General features: G+C 40.5%; 1 protein-coding gene across 2 annotated transcripts in view; it reads left to right on the top strand.

Annotated features, from left to right (window-relative positions):
• Nucleotides 1–711: 711 nt before the first annotated feature.
• The window catches only part of LOC145478869 (A disintegrin and metalloproteinase with thrombospondin motifs 3-like), a 36995-nt gene continuing 19798 nt past the window's right edge, over nucleotides 712–17908 (top strand). Inside the window, exons 1-12 of one of the 2 annotated variants that reach the window (XM_081457056.1) lie at nucleotides 712–1781; nucleotides 1917–1953; nucleotides 8543–8694; nucleotides 9498–9692; nucleotides 10095–10290; nucleotides 12478–12563; nucleotides 13281–13488; nucleotides 14904–14989; nucleotides 15587–15791; nucleotides 16682–16830; nucleotides 16947–17030; nucleotides 17622–17749. In XM_081457056.1, the coding sequence (XP_081313182.1) occupies nucleotides 1668–1781; nucleotides 1917–1953; nucleotides 8543–8694; nucleotides 9498–9692; nucleotides 10095–10290; nucleotides 12478–12563; nucleotides 13281–13488; nucleotides 14904–14989; nucleotides 15587–15791; nucleotides 16682–16830; nucleotides 16947–17030; nucleotides 17622–17749 (1640 nt within the window). In that variant the 5' untranslated portion in view covers nucleotides 712–1667. The remainder of the gene's footprint in view (nucleotides 1782–1916; nucleotides 1954–8542; nucleotides 8695–9497; nucleotides 9693–10094; nucleotides 10291–12477; nucleotides 12564–13280; nucleotides 13489–14903; nucleotides 14990–15586; nucleotides 15792–16681; nucleotides 16831–16946; nucleotides 17031–17621; nucleotides 17750–17908) is intronic. The other variant, XM_081457057.1, reaches the window with a different exon arrangement.

The raw sequence follows: 17908 nt of genomic DNA, 5'->3' as shown, positions 1-17908 counted from the left end.
CGTTAGCTGAGAATGTTATGTCAGCGAAGGGCGAGAATTGGCGACTGAAATAAAACACTTTTAGCTTAATGACTGAGAAATGCCTGCCCTTAGTTACGGTCAGTCTTTGAGACGAAATTCGGACAGCGACATGCCGAGCTTCCGTTAAAATTTTGCCCCTTACAATGATCATGAGAGCCTCATCTATAACTTCCTCCGATGCAAATCAGAAGTTTACATGAGGTAGCCTACACGTAGAGTGAAAGAGTTATTATCCGAGTTATCATCTGGGGTTAATAAACTTTCACCATATCTCATTGTTGCCGCTCACAAATAAGTTAGCTTGCTCTGATGTACTTAATTGAACTTTGTTTCAAAGAACGTTTTTCAATATTATTTAATTGAACAAACCTATTTTTTTCGTTTATTTCTAACCTAAAAATCCTTGTTGTTCTGCTTAGTAGCAGAGGGGATATATTGCTTGTCATGTGCTTTTCAAAGAATAAGGGCCTCCCAGAGGGCTAGGGGAGCAATTACGGGACGTCATCAATTTTTTTTTAAAGGAACAAGGAATATTTTTTGGTTAGTGACCCTATGACCAAAGTGTACCCCGGCCGAGGGAGGGAGGGATTTTCCTTCTTTCACTATAGACTACGTTCAATATATCAATATTCTAACATGGCACCGAGGCTTTCAGGACAAACTCTTCTATATTTGGTTGTGTTTGGTAAATGAGGGACAAAAGAAACTTAGAAAAATCGCAATTTTGTCCTGAAAGCCTCGGAGCCATGTTAGAATATTGATATATCGAACGTGGCCTATTATGAAAAAAAATGTTATTTTTCAGTTAACTGCAGACGGGCCCTGTCAATACCCTACAACCATAACCCAGTACATTGTATGAAAGCTATGCTATGCTGTCAAGAGAACCAGGATGACCTCATCCTTTCTTGATGCTGTGCTGTGTTGCCATGGCAGAATTCCGGCTCGTTGGCCTACCGGAGGCATTCCCAACCTACAGTCAGTTTCTAAATCCTCTTAACACGCCTCCTTTCCACATCCAACGGAGGCCGACTGCAGACCCTTTCAGCTCCTTCCGACTCAGCCACTTGCCCTCTGGGCGACTGATCCACTCCTTCTTTTGAGTCACCGCCTAAATTCCCATAAACGGTATGTGCTTCAACGCTTTGGCCTAAAAGCCATCTAATATGGTATAAAACCCCATTTCAGTTTGCTCTTTACACATTGGCAAAGTCTACCGGAAAATTCTCCAATGTTCTTGACCTAAACAAGCAAACTCTATCCACTTTATATCTCCTGCTCTGTAAGATTCAACACTTCCCACTCACCATACACAGATAATTCTATGGAGACCCAAAGCCTGTTTTCTTGGTTACATCCGTTTTTCTCCAATAAACGTGATCAAATCAAATAAAGTAACCAACGAGCACCGTTTCACACATGTTGAGTGATGATTTTTTTTGGCCTCGACTAGCTATGCCGCATCTGCTGACAGATTTTTATTTCATCACGACATATTAACCAATTACGTGCCACAACGGATGGAGAACGGCGGATGTGACGTCATTCAGTGGCCTTCAGCGTTGTTTAAATACAGATTTGGCAGACCGACGGCGAGTCACAGATAATTGCTCGAAATCTCGGCAAATTCTCGTGAGACTGGTTTTATGAGCTCTAGAGGAAGCTCCGTAGCGATGATATCTTGTAGTACGTGGGACTTCATCGTGATTTGGTCACTCCTCTGTTTGTGTACATGGACCGAAGCAGGCTACTATAAGACGGTAAGTACTAATTCATCCTACCTTACGATAAACATTTTTCAGCGCAAAGAAGGTGCGTGCAATTTTCTCCTACCGTTGGGTCGGTCAGCAATTTGGCGACCCTTTTTAACGTCGTGTTTTTTCTATAATTCCCAGGGCAAAATGAATCATCGCAGCGCAGAAGAAAAGCAAGGTAAGGTTATTCAAGTCGGTCACTAAAATTTTATCAAGCCGTCACAAATCTTCCCGATCGGATTCACGTTAGCCCAAGGTATACAACAATAATCTGGAAGGTCTGGAATCTTCATAGAATCCGATTAGTGCAAATACCGTATTAACAATTATTTCTGCTGTATTTGTTGCAAAAACGCTGCAGCAGCAAACACGGCAAACTAGAAGATGTCGCTGTCAACCAGATCCTTCGCTACACTCATTGATTACAGCACTCAGGAAACCTCACCCCAAGTGTCGCAGTTGTAGGAAGTTAGGACGGTGGTCGATTCAGGTCGCAAACTATTAATTTAGCAAACATAACATTACAAGTTGGCAGACTGAAATCAACCATCAGTTTTTGGATAGCACGCCTCGTATCACTCGATGCGCTTCACGGAAATCACGTTACGGTTCCACTGAGAAACAAAGAGGAACTGTTTATTGTCGGTTTGTCTTTCGCTACTTTAGCTAAGTGGTTGAACATTAAATTTCATCTCGTCAATAACACGGCCAGTATTGACAATGCTGGGATAATGACATGGAATCAAGGCATTCTGTCACTTTCTTGAAAGCAGTAGTACGAAAGGTCAAAGATGGGTTATTTTGTGACGATCATATTAATTGATATTACAACTACAACACGAATTTCTTTACGTAATGTAGGTGTATTCGAACGACGCTGAGGCACGTAAATTTCTTTCAAGAAACCAATCCGGTAACACTGAGGGAGTGTTGCTGATTTTCCTCGTCCATTATATTTGTTACTGAGGCAGACTACCTAGTATACCATAGCCGTTCCTAATTAGCGTCGACAGCTAAATTTTGGAATTTTTTGGAAACACGCAAAGCAACGGATACCTTGGTCAATTTATTTCTAAGTGCATGTGCGTTCTATACATTCTGATAGCAAAGGTCGCAATTTAAAGAGTTGCCCTTGTCAGTTTGAAATCTCAGCCTGTTCGCAAAAGTTGCAGCTGAAAGATGTTGAACTAGAACCATGTGAAACGGGTTGCCTTTCCTTTTTGGCGAAGTTCCATATCAAGTTAACAAAAAGAGAAAAATTAAATTTGCTCTTTTTCAAGGTCATGGTTACATAATATCGATGAGATAATACGAGTAGAAATTACCTTTTATGTTCAATGAAATTTAACGCCTTAAAAACGGTGTGCGTATTTGGAATGGGAGTTCGGCTCTCCACGAATCCAACTCGTTTGAATCTTCCACCAAGATCAATAAAAAAGCCAGACTCTCATAATTTATCCGTCCCTTTGGGTCTCTTGACCCTTCGAGGTCAGCAAACTCTCAGCTTGTGCGTTGCGAGACGAGCTGAGAAAAACAATCTTGCACTTTTCAAAATTTTGCAGTCACGGTTACATGTCCAATCCCAGTGGAAGCGTGTTAATGTTTTCTTACAATTCGTCTGTAAACGAAGTGTTGCGTTGGAGATTGCATGAAAAAAATTATCGCCGGGAGTTGCTGGACAAGATGTTACCTGCCTGTTTTCATCAAGGCAAATTTCCTTTCCGATACCACCTACTTTGACAGGCTACCATGGAGTTGGCGATTGGAACCTGGAACTTCTTGGGTCTCAGAAACGTTTGATTTGATTTCGAGATCTCGGAAGCCTCTTCGACGAATCTCATTTTTCTGTGTTTCATTAGTTTTCCAAGTCTAAAATCGTGCAAGACTCAATCTGAGATCTTCAAAGAAGGTTCGCCCCTCCAGGACGATTTTTAAACCATCTCTCCTTAGTGTTACTTGAAGATATTTCCGCTCTGTGGTGATCTTCCCGCAATTTTGCAAGATGTCAGGAGACTGAACATGATATCCCTCGTTTCCATGGTTAACATTAAAGGAACTCCTTCATTTACCGTATCAGTTTTGGCCACGCAAAAATTACATTTAAACTGATTGGAGGAAACGTAGCTGAAAATAATAGTTTACAGTAAGATAGAAGAACACCAAAGAGATAATAATAAACCATAAAGGAACGAGGATGGTTAAGGATGGAAAAGACTGACACGGATTACAAACGACGAACTTGAAGAATTTAGGCTAAACGTAACTTTTCAAGATGCGGAAACCGTGACACAGCCTGAGTATAGTCTAGTTTGTATTACCATTTCCGGCGGTGAGGTGGGCAAATCGCGGCTAACTCACAGTGAGCCTCATTGACCCTCTTTGTCACAAGGTTTTTTTTTGTTTGTTTGTTTCTTATCAGAGTAAGAGAGGAAATTGACGGTCTGCACGCAAGCTTTGCTTGTAGCTCAACTTATAACCACCTATCATCTTTTTAGAGAGTTTAGGCTCTATAATAAGAACTTTTGCCTTAAATTAAATGAACTCGACCATTAATCGTTTAAAAATTCCTCAACTTCCCTTGGCCAATCAGAGCTAACATGCTTTTTTTTCAATCAGTCGTGGCTCTGCGCGTTTTCCCGCGTTTTCAGTTGTTTGCTTAAAAAAAAAAAACTACATAAGGGGGGGGGGGTCACGGGAATCGCAGGACCCCCTAGCTACGTCGCTGCGAGTTCTGATTGATTCATTGTATTAGTTCACTGATTCCTTTGGTTTTGCATATGAGTTTTGCTTGACTGTGCACTGTGATTCAGTTTACATGTAAAAGCTCGCACCATCGACTCAATATTCGGGCTCGTTTTCCCGGGCTTGGCGTTAGCTCGGGTGTGCGTGTATTTTCGTGGTTCAGTCGTTTAGAAACCATTAGAAATCAACTTTACATGTGTAATTTATCGGAGTTTGGTGGCAAGCTGTCAGGTTGAGGTTAGATGGAAAGCTATAGATTGATTTGATAGATGATATAGATAAATTTGTCTTTCTCTGGCTGGACTGTAAAAACTATAACCTTTTTTCTGACTGTGGACAGCGACTGTGGGCGACAGCTGTTAGTCTTTTGTTCTTGGTCAGGTCGCCGCTTTGACTTTGCTTTCTAAGTGTTCACTGTGCCGTGCAGGGTTAGATCGCCATATAAAAGGCATAAGTTGATCGTGGAGTTATACAAGTCAGGTTTATAATCCTCACTGTCATTATTATCAAAGTAGCAAGATAAGACCCGCCTCAGAGATAGATAACCTATTTACCCTTCGCTTTTACATTAGGCTTGTTCTTGCATGTACTGTTAATGATGCGAGGAAATAAGTAGATAAATAAATAAATAAATAAATAAACAAAGAAATAAATGAATAAATAAATAAACAGATCGAAAGATAAATTGATAGACGAATAGGTAGAACCAAAGATTAGAGCGCTGTCATAGGCACAATCATATCTTGGCACAAGCTCAAGGTATTAACAAACAGTAGTCGATACTAGTCTGGTTTGGGATATCAGTTCAAAGATTTTTTGTTTAAATGCAACAGTAACGTTGCTTGCAATACAAATATTACCTTCATTAGCAACATTACTTGCAATAATGGAATAGCTTCTAAAAACACATTGCTTGTGATACTTACTCTACTTACAGAACTAAGTAAACACAGTTCACAATTTAACAGTACAGTGGAACCCCGTTAATGTGACCACCTTCGGGCTATGAAAAATTTGTCGTATTACGGGGTGGTCGTGTTAACGAGGTAGGGTCACGGCATTATGGTGCAACACGCACATGAATACCTTTAATTCCGCTATAAATCAACCTTTTTACAATTATTCTTTAACCTTACAACAGCAATTCATTGCAACTGGACAAAACCTAGTACATGTAATGCGAAAAAACAATGACGTCTTTCAGTTTCTCAACAGGATATGGCCTCTTGTGAAGTGTCCGTTAGAGCCGTTATTTGCCAGATTGTGTCTGTCGTCATTCAGCTTCCTCACCAGTCAATTTAACCGGTCGTACTAACGGGATACTTTTATAAAGAAAATAAAGACTGCGCACTCCAAAAGGTGGTCGTTGGTCGTAATAACGGGATGGTCGGATTAACGGGGTTTTCAGATAGGAGAATGTGTGGGCTTTTGCTCGGGCCATAAAGAAAGTGGTCGTAATAACGGGATGGTCGGATTAACGGGGTTTTCAGATAGGAGAATGTGTGGGCTTTTGCTCGGGCCATAAAGAAAGTGGTCGTAATAAAGGGGTGGTCGTTTTAACGGGGCGGTCCGTATGGAGGGGTTCCACTATATTAGCACAACTTACTAGATAAACAATAATAATAAAAACAATATTTACAGAGGATATCACCAAGCTAACACTAAGTTAATTAGGGTGGTCCATACCCTAAATGACTGAAGGAAAATCCAAGGGAAATAGTTCAGAGTTCGAAATAACAGGGATTTCCGAAAATAACCGAGTTCGAATTACTTATTTATGATATCGTATCATGCTTGACGTTAACTATCATTACTTTGCTACATATTTGGCTTTACATTAACATACAGTGCTATCTAAACAAAGAAAAAAATATGTAATATGCTTTTTATCTTAATTTTGTATGCAGAAATTGCATGTAGATAGTTGTACGACTCCTGAGTTTAATCCAATGGCTGCGATATCACCAAATCGAGCGAGGCTTTGTTTGATTTTTAGCTCTGAGATAGGACAAAGATTTACTGTTAAGTACGAAAAACTCATTGTCTGTCCTGCTAGATGTTAAGATCTGCATCCAGATTCATTTGCATCGCCGCCGATCAAGGTGATAGCAGAACTAAAGACCACTAAAATTTACGTGAATTCTCAATGATAATTTGGCTATGCTTGAGTGGGTCATCCCCGCTCACATTAACATTTTTCAGTGTGCTTACGCTTGCAATGACGCTGCAGATTCCAGAAAAATCACGGAGAACGGAAAAACTTGCCACTGATTTTGTGCCTTGTGCTCTCTTCCTTAAATCAGTTTAACACAACAGAAGGTATCAGAAATCTAGTACTCTCACTTCAGTGTACAAAGTGTATTTGACAGAAGCAACGTTTAATTTTCCTCGTTCATAAAATTCTCCGGTACCTGGGATTGAGAACAAATTTGACCCTTTAAAGGACCCCATGCTAATTATTATCGTAGAGGAAATCTGTATTTCTCCGATTACAGAGATATTCGCGTGTCTCAGGAAGTTGTCACTCATCGTTTACGTTCAGCTGTTATATATTAATGGAGCGGGCCATGAACCCAGACGACCAATTCAGTTGATTACTATTTAAGTACACCATTTCCGGGTCAAAGCTAATTTAATTTTCGCCACTTGCAAAATATGTCCTGAGGAATCCAGAGCAAGAATAAGTACTTCCAATGTTCCTGAAAAATCCGGATCATTGTACGTGTTTGATTATTAGTAAATCCAGTTATTACCTAGTGTTAAGTATTTATTACCTCCCTTCTTGATGTAGTTAAGTATTCTAGCTCATCGTGCAAACTCGAACGCAAATTTCACGTCTTCTGGTGTTTTAGATTACGTGATCATTGTCAACACGAGTACACGCCTTTCCTCGCCTTCCTAACCCACACTCTCTCCCCACCTACCTACCTTCCCCACCCACGCACCTTCCCCACCTACGCTCCCTCGCCACCCACGCACCCTCGCCACCCGCGCACCCTTCCCACCCACGCTCCCTCCCCACCTGCGCACCCCCGCCTTCTTGGACTATCCTTCTTTGATATCACCATTAAAGAACTATTCACACGTGAGATACACTTTAATAATATGTTGCGAAAAATGATAAAAACCTTCAACTGGGTAGCCTGTGTACACAGACGACCTTCCACAATGTCGCTTCATTTGAACCCCACAATTTCAAACTCTAAGGGGGCAAGGAAAATGCTTCGAAATAGCGGAAATAACAATTACTTTTAGTGTTATACGTTATCAACATAATGGAAGGGCCGGAATATAACACCCAAGGACGAGGTTAATTATGAGGTTCCAAAAAGCCAAATTGTAAAGTTCCAGCAGTGATAATTCTCACTTGGTCTGATGTCATGATGATGTTAATCGCGATGGAATTTAGAATAAAACAGTTCGAAATAGCGAGGAGCTCTAAAGAAACGAGTTCGAAGTACATGACTATCAAAACATGGGCAAATACAAGAGGAGTGGGGTTGAGGAGTTGGAATAATCGAAGATCCAACTGAATTATTTTGACGAGGGGATTCTTCCCATCTCACCCCGCGTCTTACAAGGATTTGATGAGAGAAGACGAGAGACGAATCAGAGGCAAATATGCTTACTCGATCGACTGGGGATGAGGGCCCTTTTTCATTACCACTAACCCCGTGTCCCAGGGAAATCCTCCCTCTCAGGCACGTATCAGACTCAGTTGAATTGTGTGAAAAAAAAAGTTCTTAATACGTTGAAGTGATCAACGATCGAGTACCATACATTTCAAAGTCCATTCCAGAATCATATTCGCTTGAATTCAATTTCTAACAACACTGATTTCGGCATCTTCCTGACGGTTCTACATTTTTTGAAGATATCTGTATTTTAAGTCTAATCTAAATTGTATTTGATCCCAAGGTAAAATTAATCGGCTTACAAACAACCGGGTCCTTGGTGCTACACTAATTTGGAATAAGTCTGCACCTTTGAGGTCTTTCCCAATAATGTTTTGATTTATTTCACAGAACATCTGATCAACTCTCTAGGGGAGTTTGATATTACTTACCCGACTGAGTTAGATCACCGTGGTCAGGTGACCGACCACGTGACTACCCTTTCCAGTCATCGGCGTCGTCGGCGGAGCGTAACTGAGGAGGCTGGGCCAATAATCTATGAGGTATTACAATGTTTTAGGGAGTCTGGATGGACTTATTAACCGCTAGCTGAGAACTGGTCATAATTATTGTAACTTTCAGCTGAGAAATGACATGAATGAAATTTTCAATTGATAGTTCAAATCTGAGATCAGCAAAATTCACTGACTGCTGAGAACTCGCCGAAAATTTAACTGATACCCGAAATAACAAGAACCCCCTTGCAGATTCCCTTGTTAAAGAATATATTTTCTCTGGGAACGAGCAGCAAGTTATCTTCACTAAGGTTTGGGTTACTGTTGCTTCTTTGCGTAAATTTAAAAAATTCCATTAATAAGTCTCGTTGATGCTGAAATACTCTATATGCAGCGGAATATCACAAAACGAAGATTCTGAAAAACTTGTAGCTCCTCCTAAGTTTTGTGACTTATGACGTGTCCTACTTTCGTCGTCAGTACAAGCGGTACGTACGAGTAAATATAACGTGTCTTTTTTAAAACTTGTGAAGGAAAACTTGTTCCTGTGCAGTTTGCCTTCAGCAAGTATCACAAAAATGCCTCTCTGAAGGGTCAACATTGAAGGAGAGCAATCATGTAATGTTCAGATTCAATTGAAAAACAATATATATATAAGTTTGCACGAACTCTAGTTCGACCACCAAATGTGAGTAGCAGAAATACTGGAGCAGAAGGAACTAGAAATGGAATGCTATCCGTAGCGTTATTTACGTCGAGATCACTCTTTCTGATGTTCTTTTACAGCGCTAGTGAAACTGGAAAGCGTTCTATTTAACATTCTGTGTAAATCTCTTTTCTATTTTTAACAGGTCCAATTCAAAGGAAAGACCATCAAAATGATACTAAGAGTAAACACGAAGCTTTTCGGATCGGACTTTACAATCGAGCGGTATAAAGAGGATGGAACAATTGAGAGAACTGTCTCCACAGACGTTCACTGTTACCTTGTGGGCGAGACAGAATCGTTTCATACCAGCGTGGCCATAAGTGACTGTGATGGACTGGTAAGTGTTGCTTACTCTGTTTTACGCGTGCGCGTTACATCATAACTCCTCTGGAAGCTAGTACCGCAGGCTCATTAGTATTGTACAAGTCAAGTGAATCAATCTATCTTGGATGTCAGAAATTTTTTTCCCGCTATGTCTGGTTCCGATCAACAGCTATGTCAAGTCTTTTATAACGTGATTTAGCTAAAAGTTAACCTATCTACATTTCCATCGCCGACTTTCTAAAGTACGAATCACTCTGCTAAGATCTTCCGCTGTAGCGCACCCTGCCCCCCCCCCCTCCCCCTCCCACCCGCTTCCGCCGTTCAAGTCACGCTCCGTATCGCAGATTGACAGTGCCGAAATACATACAAGAAGTTTTTTTATCCTAGAATGAAATTGTTTTCTTTTTGTTCTAAGGTTGGAATCATAGATTTAGGAAATGACACGATTTACATCGAGCCCGTGTTAAACTCAAGCCTTGTACTTCATCGCGGTTGGACGAGACCTGGTAGACCACATCTCTTGTATAGAAAATCCGTCCTGGAACGCAAAGACCAGCATAACCTGCAGTATGATGAACTTAAAATGGAGAATTTCCCTACCGGACTGAAAGGTTTGTTAAACCTTTCTGGTTTAGAAGTCTGAGCAATAAAATAACTAAATAAATTCTTATTTAACAAGAAAAATAAAGCTAAAATCAGGTGCCCTGAATGATTATTAAAAAAGGTTGGCCTGTAATATTCTTCCTGGCAAATCCGATAGCAGAACACGATTAATCCTTTTCGCCCCAGCTTTTATTGCGATGATGAGGAATGATGGAAGTATGCTTCTCCTTCTAACACATTCACCTCTAAAGCAATTAATGTTTCGGTGAAAATAAAATCGGGCTTACGTCCTCTTGAAATTGTTACCAAGGCATGGCCTATTTAGCGGAAGTGACATCGTATCGAAAGATAATTTTTCACGGAGAAGAATTTATTTGTTGTTTCTGTTTTGGTCATTTTGCGCAAATTTGGTCCAACATAATTATTTACACTAGAGTTTAAAAATAATCCATCTGTCTCAAGCGGATAAGCCGTCTGAGACCGACAAATGGCGGATGACTATCTTTAGTTACGGTCTTTTATAAACTCAGGTCTAAAGCGATTAATCAATTGAGGCAAAATCCGATCTTCTGATCTAAAGTCGGTTCGTCGTGCAGTTTTCCCTCGCGGCATGCATGTTATTTACCCAGGTGGATTATGCCCGGTTCAGACGCCGTACTTCACATGAGCCGAATCGAATGCTAATGAGGGAGAACAAAGGATTTTTCTCATTTGCATTCGATTCGGCTCATGTGAAGCACGGCGTCTGAACTTGGCCTTACGTCTCATTATTTGTCTAAAAACAAAATTCATACCAGACATGATTACCATACAAATGATCCGGCGAGACGGTGTAAAACCGACGATTCTAGACCTTTGTAAATTATAGCAGTATTTAATACTTTGAGAATTTTTGTACGACAAAAGAACTGGCAATACAAAAATGCTTGCAGTTTGGATTAAAACAAAATCAAGTAATGTTCAATGGGCAAGATAATTCTCGGATATTACCTGGGTGTATTCAGAAATTACCCGTAAAACTTGAGGTATCGACACCCGCCACTTCGACTACTAACTAAGTGTATCAAGTTGGATAAAAACAGCAAAATAAGATACTACAGCTGTACTCGTAAACTATAAGGCCTATTTACATCCTGCATGCACGGCGGGCTCAGATCAATTTGTAATGAAGTGATGGTTTGAACTCAGGAGTATCAGTAATTCGTCTTGCGTGATCGTCCGGGCGAAGGTAGTCCTGAAAAGAACTGTAGACGGTGACTGACGTTCCGACAAAATGAGTGGAAGTCAGCTTCAAATTAAAGGACAAGTATGCTTTGCCCACAGTCAATCACTACCGTATGTTACTGTGATTCGCTTTAATGATCAGCCAACGGAGAGTCGTTGCCATTGGGTTGACTTCAAGTTGCAATTCTCTCCAGTTGAAACAATTATTGCTTGCCTCCTTAAAACGAAAACCAGCAGGCAGAATCAATGACACCCCTTTTCACGGTTTAAGTTTAGAATCCTCCCGAAGCCGTCATCATTATCAACCATGAGCAATATATGGGTTATTGACCAAGTGTAAGGCCAAGACGGCTGGATATTGGCCTCGTTCTTTTTTTGCGTGTTTATGGACCGAGATAGATTCGAGGTCCATGAACTCGCGAAAAAAAAGAAGAGGCCAATATCCAGCCATCTTGACCGAACATTAGCTTGGTCAATAAAGGACTTATTATATGGAAAACAGGAGCCATAATCGGGGAACGATTATGGCTCCTAATGGAAAAAGAACACTGTTTTCTTGTGGAAGACAGCGGGTAATTCCGAACGGGCAAGATAGCGCCACCTTGCCCGCTCGGGTAGCCAATCACGGCGCAGGATTCGGTCATCTTGCCAGCTCACGGAGCAAGCCATATAATATATAATTTATGACCGTGTCAACAAAAATGTTTCTTGTTGGTGTCCATTCACAAACATATTACCCCAAAGCATATTAGAGCAGAAGCATATTATTTGGCAGAATTCTGTTAAATCTATTTATGGAACTGATGTTCCTTTCGGTTGGTGACCAGCCTCCTTCGCAGATGCTATTTGGGTTCATCACGCAATCTTCGAAGAAGGACTGCGTGACGAGCCCAAAGAGTTTCTGAATATTCTTGATGGGTACATGAACACATACTGTTGATATCTACGCATATTACTACACTCTTTTATAGTTGACGGAGGATCGAGTCACGCTGCAGCTGCTCGTACGGAAAGCTCTTACATTACAATCTCTAACAAAGCAAATCGGGCGATAAAGGTGAATGTTTACTTTCCTTGACATTATTAAATGTTGCTTACGTCTTGTTTTGTTGAATTATGTTCCTTGTTGATTGTTTTATCAATCTTTCATTTTGTATCCAGTTTTATTGTATTTAATGATCAAGCGGGTAAGTTGTATGTGAGTGCTTGTAATCAATCAATCAATCAATCAACCAGTCAATCAGTCAGTCAGTCGGTCAGTCAGTCAATCAATCAATCGATCGATCGATCGATCAGTCAAGCAATCAATCAGTCAATCAATCAATAAACCAATCAATCAGTCAGTCAGTCAGTCAATCAGTCAATCAATCAATAAACCAATCAATCAGTCAGTCAGTCAGTCAATCAGTCAATCAATCAATCAATCAATCAATCAGTCAGTTAGTCAATCAATCAATCAATCAGTCAATCAATCAATCAATTTGTTTAGAATGGTTGGTGTACTGATGCAATAGCCACTTTACAGATTTAAAACAAACGCAATGTTGGAAAATCCATTACATGTAAAAGTCAAAAATTTACAATCGAGAAGAACCTTTAAGTACGTGGATGTTTCTGTAATCGTTCACAATAGAAGAAGATTGATCAGTGATCACAGATGTCAACCCACTTTACTGTAATAACTGTATTTATTATCAATCTTCTATCAGTCAGTGTTGGTACTAGCAATAACGTCACACTTATATAACATGCATTCTAATTTCTTTGAAATCAGCTTTACTATGTCAACGGCGGAAAGGAATCATTTTTCCAAATCTTGAAAGAAGGAGAAGGGCGGAGCATAGATACCTTCACATCACATAACTGGGTTGCAAGAGACTTCGATTCCGGGAAACAACTCTTTATCAACAAAAAAAAGGTCTATTCTCCCCCACCCGGCACTTCTCTCAGGAGACGGGACAAAGTCGATGTCACCATACCACGTGAGTAAAATGTCGGACTACTGAGCCAAGCTAAAATACCACGGGAAAGCCATGTTGTTTAATGCCATTTTTGTATTGAGATTTGGTCAATAGCGTTGCTAAGCCTAAATCCATTGTCCTGATTGACACATAGAAAAGTGGTTACGTCACCGTTCCCGTTATGGACGAAGAGAGTTACGAACATTTCCCCAACGTTGACCTTATGTCGGGTTTTGGTGTGGAAAGGTCAGAAGGTGAAAATCAAATTCACAATAAACCAAATCACACGATTTGCCGTGGTCGAAAGCGAACTAAGATTTTCACAGTTCTACGCGGGAACGAGAGAACTCAGAACACTAACGATAACAAATGTAATAAACAGACTTAACAGTTTCGGCTTTCACTCGCTGAGATATCAATTAGACGAATATCTTTTCGACCAAACATGTGCATGGAAGTTTACAAAGAAAAACAGGACCAGAAGTTGGTCTAGATTTAAACCTTTTTTCCGTTGCAAACAATTTTACGCCGATTCCGTTTACCCTTGAGTTTAGTCCCGGCCAAACGATCGCAACATTTCAACGCACTTTTTTGCAACATTGTTGGGCGCAACATGTTTCGCGCGATTGTCCACCCTGTTGCGGCGTGTTGGACATGTTGTGTGTTGTTGGCTCAAGTTTGAAAATGGTCAGCACCATAAATGCTGCAACACGTCGCAACAGGGTGGACAAACGCGCGCAATATGTTGCACCCAACAATGTTGCGTTAAATTGCATTGAAAGACCCTTGAAATGTTGCCATCGTTTGGCCGGGGCTTACAGTGCTTTCGATGCTTTCCACGGCCTGTGGAGGATGTATTTCTGACTACAGCTGGGCTAGACTAACCACTTTGGGTTGTTGAAAAGCAGGGAAAAGATTTCTTGCTGACATTTAAACGTATTAGTAGTTTTGAGTTTAATAAGCCGAGGTTAAGCTCAATGCGTGCATGTATAACACGATGAATGAATTTGATTTCCACTAAGCCTGTTTCAAGCAATGGTTTTCTTTTACCAAAATACAGACATGGAAATACGCACTTCTTAGCCTTCAACAAAAGTAAATAAATTCTGAATAAATTTCAGAGGCAGCGTTTCTGGACTTCAGTTCTGGAACTAACCTTTATTCCATCTGTAAAACTTTTGAAAGTTACCGACATAAGATGCCCTTATCTCCTTTGTAGTCTTATAGAGATACCCTGGCGATCAAAAAACGTTTCAGTCAATAAGGAAATCCACACGCATGTCTGATTTAACCTCCTCGCGTACCTTGAATTCCCGCGGACAAACCACCCAATCCATTTTATGGCAAAACAAATCCTTGTGGTCTCTTACGAGGTAGCCGTAGATCCTCAAATTGTCCTTCTTCTAAGATAATGTCGAATTTTTGCTTTGTTTCAGCTGGACTGAAGCTCCCCGCGGCCACACAGCCCTCTCAACCTGACAGCCACATAACGTTTATCAACAAATCAAATCGCTTTGTCAAGGTAAAGCACTTTTGCGTGTCTTGTTGACTTGATTAGATCAAGCTGTCCACGGTCAAAAACATCTCTAGCAAAAGTCATGTCTTCTGTTTCCAGAAGTGATCAAAATATGATATCTCCCAACAGTACCAGGTGCGGATTAAGGGGGGTGGGGGAAGGATGGATTGGGTGAAGGATGGATTGGGTGACTAGCCACCCCGCCCTTTAGGAAAATCAAAAATCAAAACATTGCAAAAGGATTGTGAATATTTTGACAGAAATATAGGCAAACACTCTGAACAGAAACCATAGTGATTACAAGTAATGTTTTCCTAGCTAAAATAGTTGTGGCACTGCTGGTATATCTGGGTAACAGTTTTCAATTGGGCTCCAATTCTCAGATTTGCAACATTATATGGGAGCATGCCCCATTGATTCTGCAACCCCAAGGTACCAACCACCCCCGCTCCTTGAAGAATCCCCGATCCAACCCGAGAATCTACAGAATCCAAAGAGCTTCTGTGTAGGAGGCTCCAGTTCTCGTTTGGTGTTTGTGTGGTATTAAACATCTCACACCAGCTTTCGTCTGTGTTGTAATGTTTTGTTCATTGTCTCCTACAGCTGTACTACATCGAGGAAGGAGAAATCATCTTTTTTTTCAATCTTTCCCCGGGAGAACAAATGGACGTGAACACGTACACGACACACACGTGGTTTGTTAGAGACCTCGACACCAGAACAGTTCTTCTTGTAAATGGACATAAAGATTACGTGCCGAAGGAATCAGATATTTACCATCGGATACGAGTTTACATCACTGTGCCAAGTTCGTGATACCTTTGTTGCAAAATAAACAGACTGTCTATATTATCTAAGTAATAGAACGAAGGTTGGTTGTCCGCGTATTATGGCGCGGAATGTTTGCACGATCATGGCTTATGGTTGATAATGATGATGTGGTTTCTTAGTCACTCTATGCAACTTAACTGCCTTGTTCAACATTTGTAAGGGTGGTACTGGAATTATCAGAGTGAAGTTCTGGTTGTTTTTGCCGAATAGTTTGGATAGGTTATACTTGGGATGCGCAAAGTTCTTGCCAAATATATCGATCAATATTGCGAGGTAATTTCACTAGACAATTTAGTTGTTGGGGCAAACTGATAGAATGATGACGGTATTCGCGAACGAGAGGAAGTTGCTTAGCTGCAGCAGTGCCGGTTGCTAAATGCTTCAAATTCCGTTGGAATTTGACCAATTTAGCTCGAGTGTAAGAGAACAGCGGATGAATTTCAGCAGCCCGGCCATTAGAGCCCGCATAACGCACTATTCACCGACAAGATGTACATAGTAAAAACGTTAAAAGCAACTCCAAAATTTCGCCTTGAAACACCGGTGCAAACCTAAAAAAAAGCCGCACAGCGTACCTCCATTTCTAAATGTCCTATGCGAATTGTTGCCCTAATGCTCATTTAGAACAAGGAGGATACCATCTGTATTAATAAGACATTTTGTAATTTGAACAACAATAGTCAATTGAGAACGCGTGCGAGCCATATTCCCCAAAGTGCGCTCGAGTTCCAATTTAAGCCAGCTTTTACAAGTTACCACAATTGTGCCTGCATGATTACTGAATGCTGCCTTAATTCGTTTAGTTTCTCAGAAAGCTAGTTTTCTTCAGCTGTAAAATAACACAGTTGTGTGTTGTCCTTTACACAGGCACAGTTTCTCTTCCTGACATGAAATTTCCTGCCATGCTCAAAACGAAACCAAAGTACATCGAAGTGATGGCAACCGCTGACAGCTCAGTAGTGCAGTTTCATGGCAAAGAAAAATCAGAGAAATACATCTTAACTTTGATGAACATTGTAAGTAGTTAGGCGTGATTACGCTACAGTCTTGCGATTCAATTCTGTGTCTATCTGGCTTATTATTAAGTGTCATTTCACTTGTGGCTATAATTTTCTATTTTCTCTCTCTACAGGTCTCCAGGATATTTCAGCACAAGTCTATTGGTGCTCCCATTTACTTTGTTGTTGTAAAACTTGTTCTTCTGGAAAAAGATCCGGTAAGACGGATTTAAGAAAACAAAAATACGAATACAAGAGAGAGAGAGAGAGAGAGAGAGAGAGAGAGAGAGAGAGAGAATTATCAGCTGCAGGAAATTTTTGTGTCATATTTAACGATTGGATTATGAGCTCGAGATTTCTGTCACGCACAGAAATCGAGAGCGAATGATCTAATTGTTTTAGAATAAATCACTAGTTGTTCAGAACTTTATCTTAATCTTCCTCTCAGACAATTCGAAAACACGAAGAAGCGGCCGTCATTTTTTCTTACAAAGCGCACACTACTACTGTTCTCACTAGATAGTGAGTAGCTTAGCCAATCAGAGAACGACATTCGTGATAGAATGCTCGTAGATTTATACTTAATCCAGTGTCACGCAAAAGTTGAAATTCAACCTCTTTTATCTAGAGCAGATGTCTTTTTGAAAAGAGGCAGTAACTTTTGAACGTGCGCAGACATTCTGCATGTATGGTGTACGAGGACAGAATGGCCGAACTCATTATTTGATAGTGTTGTGCGAGTATGATGGAGCCCTGGAAATTGACACAATAGCCGAAGTATATAACCCTATTGTTATCCCTTATCTCAGAAAGAAATCAAGATCACTGGTACACCGATGTCTAGTTTATCAAGTGTGTGTTACTGGGGTCACAAGACAAGGAAAGGCTTTGATAAAATTAACAAGGATTACTACGACCAAACGGTTTTCCTAACGAGGTAACAGGTTTGTTTTTTTAATGTAAAGCAGGCGTTGAATGTTTTGAGTGGACAATGTCGTTGATACTTATAAAATACTATTTTAGTTCGTTAGAAGATGTAAACCAACTCGCTCCTATACAAACGTAGCCTCTTCCAGGCGTTCAGTTAGTTGGGGTG

Source organism: Orbicella franksi, chromosome 2, assembly GCF_964199315.1.
Source record: "Orbicella franksi chromosome 2, jaOrbFran1.1, whole genome shotgun sequence".
Lineage (NCBI taxonomy): Eukaryota > Metazoa > Cnidaria > Anthozoa > Scleractinia > Merulinidae > Orbicella > Orbicella franksi.
This window is presented reverse-complemented; position numbering and strand designations above follow the sequence as displayed.